At 50.1% G+C, this 8,098-nt stretch overlaps 1 protein-coding gene across 2 annotated transcripts in view; it reads left to right on the top strand.

Moving 5' to 3' along the window:
* The window catches only part of NCAPG2 (non-SMC condensin II complex, subunit G2), a 70,198-nt gene that overhangs the window by 48,482 nt on the left and 13,618 nt on the right, over positions 1-8,098 (top strand). For both annotated transcript variants that reach the window (XM_010829252.1, XM_010829251.1), the window contains 6 exons: positions 668-784; positions 867-1,007; positions 1,413-1,512; positions 4,184-4,371; positions 5,258-5,398; positions 6,656-6,759. In XM_010829252.1, the coding sequence (XP_010827554.1) occupies positions 668-784; positions 867-1,007; positions 1,413-1,512; positions 4,184-4,371; positions 5,258-5,398; positions 6,656-6,759 (791 nt within the window). The remainder of the gene's footprint in view (positions 1-667; positions 785-866; positions 1,008-1,412; positions 1,513-4,183; positions 4,372-5,257; positions 5,399-6,655; positions 6,760-8,098) is intronic.

Below are 8,098 nucleotides of genomic sequence, written 5' to 3' on the forward strand. Positions count from 1 at the left end.
CCAAGGTAGTTTTGTAGAACAGACACAGGCTCCGTGGACGTTGACTGATGAAGTCAGAGCCGAGTTTTCCGTGTTGTAGTGTCGTTTTTCCCCCGGGGGTGGGAGGGGACCGGGTGCACATTTCTGGGCCCGGCTCTTTCTACCAGGTCTCTTCAGAGCTCAGTGTCCTGTCCTGCCTGCCTCCGCGGGTGAGCCTGCCTGCCGGAACTGGCTGTGGGCAGGAGGCTGCCCACCACCCAGGCCCCTCGCTCTCCTCCTCGCATGGCTGTGGGGGCTCCAGCCCCCCGAGTTTGGGGCGGGCCACCCCGGGCTCTTTGTGTGCAGTCCTGTGGGTTCATCCCCTTTCTCTGCGGCTGTCTCTACAGGCCCGCCCTGGCTGCTGCTGCCCGATTCTATCGTGCCGGAGGCCCCCACGCACTAGCAGCGGGTGGGGCGGGCGGGGGTATGGGAGGCATGAGCCAGCAGAGCTCAGTCCTGGGCCCCGGGGGAAGCGCCCGTGAAGAGCTGTGGTTTTGCCACTCTGCGGGAGGCCTGGCGGAGGGAGGAGGCGCGGGCTTCTCAGGGTGCCCCGTGGTGCTGTACCTGCCCGGCACTCCGGGCCACGGTGTCCTCGCCTCCCGTGCGGGCTGCTCGGCCAGAGCCCGGCCTGAGGAGTCCTGTTCTGCAGGGGAATCTGGAGTCCATTCTGCAGACGCCAGATGGCAGCCCTCCGCGCCTGAGTGAGGGCACCGCGCTGCGGGCCTTCAGCCTGTACTGTCGGCTGAGCATCCATCTTCAGCACAAGGTGTGTCTGTGGCTCGGGGTGGGGTGTGGGCTGAGTGGGCCCGGGGTTCCACGCTGACCTGTCTGCTCTTGTTTTTGGGCAGTTCTGCTCAGAAGGCAAAGTGTACCTGTCCACTTTGGAAGACACCGGGTCTTGGTTAGAAAGCAAAGTTTTATCTTTCATTCGCGATCAAGACGAAGAATACCTGAAGCTTCACAGGGTGGTTTATCAGCAGATTATCCAGGTTAGGAGTCTTGGGACATGGAAACCCTGCTCCATTGTGATGGGCTTCCGGGTCTCATTTCCAATCTGAACTGTGACTTCAGTCAGTAATGCTGCTTTCTTGAGTACCTACGCTAGCCTCTGAGTGTCCAGAGTTTATCTTTTGCAAAGCACAAACTGTGTAATTTTAATGCAATTTTACACAGTACAGGTAACAGGTGCTGTTTTTGGAATTACAGAACATGTGTTTCTAGATTTCCTATGGAAAGAAAAATGAGAATTGATGTGTCTTTATGGAAACCACTCTGTGAACACCTTCTCTGTGATTCACCTGGCAGCCCCTTAGGTATTAGGAGCTGTGCCAGCTGCATGCGGCCCCTCTGGCCTCTGTGAGGAGGTCACAGCAGCGTGTCTGTCTCTCTTCCAGACGTACCTGACCGTGTGTAAGGATGTCATCATGGTTGGCCTTGGCGACTGCAAGTTTCAGACGCATCTTCTACAGTGGAGCCTTGGAATCATGCAAACAGGTACCTAGTTTGTTAAAGGACTAGTTAAGAGCGACTCACAGTAAGAAGCAGTGCCTCCCTCTGCGGGGCTCTCCCTTTTGAGTGACAGACATATAACAAACTACTCCTACTACTAAGTCACTCAGTCGTGTCCGACTCCGCGCGGCCCCACACACGGCAGCCAGCAGGCGCCCCATCCCCGGGACTCTCCAGGCAAGAACACTGTGACCCCACAGACGGCAGCCCACCAGGCTCCCCGTCCCCGGATTCTCCAGGCAAGAACACTGGAGTGGGTTGCCATTTCCTTCTCCAATGCATGAGAGTGAAAAGTGAAAGTGAAGTCGCTCAGTCGTGTCCGACTCTGTGCGACCCCATAGACGGCAGCCCACCAGGCTCCCCGTCCCCGGATTCTCCAGGCAAGAACACTGGAATGGGTTGCCATTTCCTTCTCCAGTGCATGAAAGTGAAAAGTGAAAGGGAAGTCGCTCAGTCGTGTCCGACTCTTAGTGACCCCATGGACTGCAGCCTACCAGGCTCCTCTGTCCATGGGATTTTCCAGGCAAGAGTACTGGAGTGGGCTGCCACTGCCTTCTCCGGTATGACAAACTGGTTTACATCAAAAAAGGAATTAACAGGCTGAGGCAGCCAGGAAGTTCATGGTACTTTTGGTACTGGCCTGACAAGTGCAGCATTTCTGGCGGGGTCTTAGGCTTCTCCTCTGGGGACTGTGTGGTTGTGGACGACTGCGCTGCGTGGTCACCTGTCTGCTGCTCCCATCGGGTGTCCGTGGGCAGAGCTCACAAAAGAGTGCTTGCTGTCTGCCTGTGAGTCAGGAGTTGTTTAATGGCCCCCCACCCTGGGACCCCTGGGAGGTTGTTGTCACCCTGAGGATGGGGTGACAGTGTGGCCCTGGTGACTGACACCGTTGTGTCTACACCTGCCTTGGGGGAGGTGCCAGGTGGTACGTGCTGAGAGAGTGCCTGGGAAGTTGGCTGCCCTCAGGCCATCTGGGCTGAGGGTTATCTGGAGCCCCCCAGGATCGGGCAGGTTCTTGCAGCCCCTCGCCCAATGGCAGGAGGAGTGTGGGGCCCAGGCCGTCCCCTTGGCCTCGGGCCAGGCTCTGGCTGAGAGCCTGCTGCCGTGAGCCCCGCCCCGCGGCCTCCCCGCTGCCACGTAGGCACGCTCCACAGCTGGAGCTGTGCGTGCTCCTCTGAGAGCCGCAGAGGCTTGGGAAGGAGGGGTTCAAATGGCTCTAACTCAGATACTTGCTAGAAGAGACTGAAAATGGTATGACCATTGAGCAAATCCAACAGTAAGTTTGCATTAGTCTCCTGGGGTCTTGTGTGGTCTTGAGCATCATTGTGCAGACCTCAGACATGGCTTGGCCTCAGACCCCACAGCAGCTTCCTCCCTGTGCTGCTGTCCCTGGGGTGGTGGCTGGCCTGCACCCGAGCTGGGTGCCAGTTGCCTTGCTCTGCTGTCCTGATTATATGTTTCCTTATCTGTAACTAAGGGGCTTCAGTAGGATTAATACATTATTTGTTTAAAATACCCACAGGGGCTAAATATTAAATAGAAGAATTTTTTTTGTTTTAAGATCTGACTTTTTGCTTTGTTTAATTCATTATAAGTCTCACTTTCATCTTAAACTTAGGTCTTCCCCGGTGGCCCAGTGGCTGACTACTCCCTGCTGCCGGTGTGGGGGCCCAGGTTCAGTCCCTGGTCAGGGAACTAGATACCACATGCCACAACGAAGAGCAGCACAGCCAAACAAACGAGTACTCTAGAATAAATAAATCTAAGCCTGATTGTTGAAACATTAAAAAGGATTTGCGTTTGGGTAACTCAATTTGTCATCTAGTAATTATTTCCCCTAAGGATTGAATCTGGGCTTCCCAGGTGGCACTGGTGGCAAAGAACCCGCCTGCCAGTGCCGGAGACGCGAGGGATGGGGGCTCGACCCCGGGTTTGGAAGACCCCCTGGAGGAGGCCATGGCGACCCACTCCAGGATTCTTGCCCAAAGAATCCCATGGACAAAGAAGCCTGTGGGCTGCACTTCAGGGGGTCACAAAGTCAGACACAACTGACGTGACTTAGCAGCACACAAGGATTGAATCTATTTTTAACACTTCTAAAATTCTAATTAGCTCCTTGGAAATTTTTATATCTCCGATGTAGGCGGATTTATTACATAGAATTGTCTGTTCCCCTCAAGTATAAGGCCCTAAGCTTCTAACCTTACCTTGGACCAAGCTGAAATGATCTTTGTATTTAGATATTTTAATAATCAGCACTTCCCGGGAGAGAATCTGCTACGAGCTCATTCTTTTAGAGTTTTGTTGCAAACAGAAACAGGTCTTTGGTCATGAGGCTCTCAGGCCTTTCCTCTCAGACTCGCCGGCAGTGTTGCCGTCACGTGGGGAGCAGACACGCCCCGCACCAGGGGCCGCGGGAGCCGCGCTGTCCACACGAGCTGCGTCCGTCCACGCTGTTTGTGAGGACAGTGGCTTTGTGTCTGATAAAAGGAGCCAGTTGTGTGGATGTCAGATTTTATATTAATCTGCTCAACTTGGTACTGGCTCACCAGAAACACTCCTCTAAGTTACCATGATATATGTGTTAAGTGAAAAATGTAATAATTTCAACTAAATTGCATGATTAAACAACAGATTTTCCCAACTTTGTTTCCAGTGAAGGGATTCTTTTATGTTTCATTGCTTCTCGGCATTCTGAAAGAGATAACTGGAAGTTCCTTGACGTGGAAAACAGACTCGGAGGAAGAGGTCGCCGTGGTGTTTGACATGGTCCAGAAAGTATTTCAGCAGATGCTGGAGTGCATGGCGTGGAGCTTCAAGAAGCAGCCAGAAGAGGGTTTGCAGGTGTGGGCTTCTCCACCGGCAGGTTCAGAACTAGAGAGGCAGCGCCCAGCTGGCGGCCCAGGGCGTGGAGCCAGGCCTGCAGGCCCCGGAGCTCATGGGTGCTGTCGGCGTTGCGGGGAGGTGCCATGCAGCAGTAGGCGGCTGCCCAGTGCCCCTTTCCACTGGTGCTGCCCCCTCTCCCTGGGGAAGTGTGCTCTTGGGGGGAGGCTGGGGGGCCAGGAGCCCACCTCTGAGTGCTGGTCTGGGGATCGTATTGGCAGTTCGGGTCAGCGGGCCATTGGCCCAAGAGCTCTTTTGCTCGGCCGGACAGAAGCAGAGAGCTACTTGCAGTAGCTTGTGAGTACTCAGGTGCTAGGAGCGCAGATTTAAAAAATGCTTCAGTGGGAGGATGTTTATGAGTTATTGAAACTTTCCATTTCATTCTGCCTTTAGCTTGTAGAGGGAATTGAAGGTCATTGGCCATATTTTCTGTTAGTTTGAAGAAGTCCTGTTTTTGATGAGTTGGTTCAGGTGTCTGTGATCTGTTCATGTAATTTGTGCCAGAATTTTTTTTTCTCACTATTGGCTGTGCAGCTTTGTTCAGAACACATGGCCTCATAGTGGGTGTCTTCCCTTAATGTCAGTGATATTTCTCCTCTTTCGTTTTGAGAACTTTATTAATGTTGCTGATGCTCCTGTTCTCGGAGTTTTTCTCTGCTCTGGGGTAGAGTGTGTTCAAGTTACTGCCCAGGGCCTTCGGGCTGTGTGTCGTCTCCAGCACCAGAGAGGAGGGCGTGGGCAGCAGGGTCGTCAGGTGGGACGGGCCTCGGCCCCGCGGAGACCCCAGGAGGCTGCATCCCTGACGGTGACTGTTAAGGACTAACGGTGACTGATGTGTTTCTTGTAGCTCCTTTACTCTGTTCAGACTCCTCTGCATGAATTCATCAGCACCGTGCAGTCCTGGCATGTGGACAAGCCTGTTCACCGGGGCGTGTTCTCCACCCTGATCGCTGCGTCTGTGGTTGAGATAAGCCACTGGCTCCGGAAGGTGTGTTGTCCTGAAGCTGCTGTGTCTCGTTTTGGCTACTGAAGAGGCTGTTTTCTGCTGGCAGCACGTCTTTGTCTTTCTCTAGGTGTTTTTCAGAGCTCAGGTACCGCGGGAGGTCTGCTTCTTACATGGCTGCACCTCACGGTTCCACGGCTGGTTTGTGTTCATGGCCGTGCTCAGCGGTGAGCAGGGTGTGAGAGTGCCCTGGTGCTGTTTCTGGAGCAGCTCACATCTCTGACTGCCGTGTGATACATAAACCTTACTTTTTCTTTTAAGCACAGGAAGTTTGAATCTGTAATATCAGTTTAGACAGATAGTTTGCTCCTAGTCCATAAAGGACTGGTCAGTTCCTGGCAGGAGCCTGTTTCATATGATTAGCCTGCTTGGTTCAAGGCTGACATAATCAGGACGATAATTCAGCTCACAATAAAGCGTGCTCTGTCATGGCCTGGAGTCCTGATGCTAGTGTGTGAGGGCATGAGCAATGCCGCAAGACAGTAAATAGCAGTGTTTTCTCTCAGTATGGAAAGGAGAAATCTGACAGGAAATACCATCGAAATATATAAATGCAAACATATAATTGGTACAAATTTTGTATTATGAAATCACAAATATAAAAGAAGTTGACAAAATTGTAGGACATTAACAGTTTCAGGCTCTCCTGAAAGCTTGAAGGGAGATCATTTTGGTTTAGGAGCGTGCTTCCTGGCCTACACACAGCCTACTAACTGGAGGCTACTCGGGCCTGTGAGGGGCACAGCTGACAGCTGAGGCCACCAGTGGCACTGTGGCCCATTCGTTTACATTTTTTCCCTATGGCTGCTTTGTGCTATGACAGCAGAATTGAGTAGTTGCGGCTGAGATCATTTTGCCAAAAAGTTTAAAATGTTTACTATTTAATATTTACTGTTTTACTGCTTTATAGAAAAAGTTTGAGTTGAGAAAACCTGATCTGGGCTAATAAGAATAACAATTAAATTTGCTTACTGTAGAAACACATTGTTGACAAAAGAAGATAATCAAAGAGTGTTTGACAGAGGGCTTGTCAAGTGACATGTGTCTTTTTTCTTCTATCCAATTGATTGACACCACTGCAAATCATGATTATGATAGCCATTGCAAAAGTTAACAAAAATAGTTATTTTGAGTTTCTGGAAAGCCTTTCTCAAGTTTGTAAGAAAGTTCAGAGAAGTATAAAATGAGTGATTAGCCCAGTCTCAGTCTTGATTCATGTTACTAACTTGACTTTTTTTTTAGGTTTCTGATACGGAAGAGCTTACCCCGCCAGAGGGTCTTTCAGCCCTTCCACCATTTTCAAGGTGTTTAATAGGAATAATAATAAAATCTCCAAATTTAGTCAGGTAATCCTTTTCTCTTTACTGTCTTCTTACTCCTGTGGCTGTAAGCTCTCAGTAACTTTAGCTCTGTTCCTTTTACTCTCAAGATATTAGCATTATACTTCTACAAAGAGAAATTATAACTTTCTGAAAGAAACGTTCATCCACATAGTCTCTGGTTATGCTTATCGTAACTCCAGTTCATTTAGAGGGAAACATTTACAGCGTTACTGTGCGCTGCAGCTTCTGACAGGGATGCTTGGTTAAGCGCCGTGTAGTTTTCCCGGGCACGTGCTCATCTCTCCACGTGGTGTCACCTGACCTGATGCCAGGTGTCTTGTGGCACATGCAGCACTGACGGGCCACACGAGGGCGAGTCCTGCAGATAGCTGGTACCTGTGGACCTTCAGTAGTGGATATGTTTGCTGCAGACTTCAAAAGCATCATTTCAACAGCTGTGAATTATCTTTCAATAGCACATTAAATCTTTCTTATGATATTATAAGTATGCAGAGGGCTTCATTCACTTGCCAGAGCATCGCTGTTCTCTTTCTAGCAGCAGCACCTGATTTTAGTGTCTCACCTGTGTGATTTGTCATGCTTACAGTGAAGAGTGTGGAAAGACTTTAATCACTTTCCCATGTTACTGATACGTGGTATTTCCCATTCTCTGAAAACTGGAATTCATGGTGCTTGATGAATCTGACAGAATCTGGTCCACTGGAGAAGGGAATGGCAAACCACTTCAGTATTCTTGCCTTGAGAACCCCATGAACAGTATGAAAAGGCAAAATGATAGGATACTGAAAGAGGAACTCCCCGGTTGGTAGGTGCTCAATATGCTACTGGAGATCAGTGCAGAAATAACTCCAGAAAGAATGAAGGCATGGAGCCAAAGCAAAAACAATACACAGTTGTGGGTGCGACTGGTGATAGAAGCAAGGTCCGATGCTGTAAACAGGAATACTGCATAGGAAACTGGAATGTCAGGTCCATGAATCAAGGCAAATTGGAAGTGGTCAAACAGGAGACGGCAAGAGTGAACGTCGACATTCTAGGAATCAGCGAACTGAAATGGACTGGAATGGGTGAATTTAACTCAGATGACCATTATATCTACTACTGCAGGCAGGAATCCCTCAGAAGAAATGGAGTAGCCATCATAGCCAACAAAAGAGTCTGAAATGCAGTACTTGGATGCAATCTCAAAAACGACAGAATGATCTCTGTTCGTTTCCAAGGCAAACCATTCAATATCACAGTAATCCAAGCCTATGCCCCAACCAGTAATGCTGAAGAAGCTGAAGTTGAACGGTTCTATGAAGACCTACAAGACCTTTAAGAACTAACACCCAAAAAAGAT

This window comes from Bison bison, unplaced genomic scaffold (genome assembly GCF_000754665.1).
Source record: "Bison bison bison isolate TAMUID 2011002044 unplaced genomic scaffold, Bison_UMD1.0 scf7180017864503, whole genome shotgun sequence".
In the NCBI taxonomy this organism is placed as follows: domain Eukaryota; kingdom Metazoa; phylum Chordata; class Mammalia; order Artiodactyla; family Bovidae; genus Bison; species Bison bison.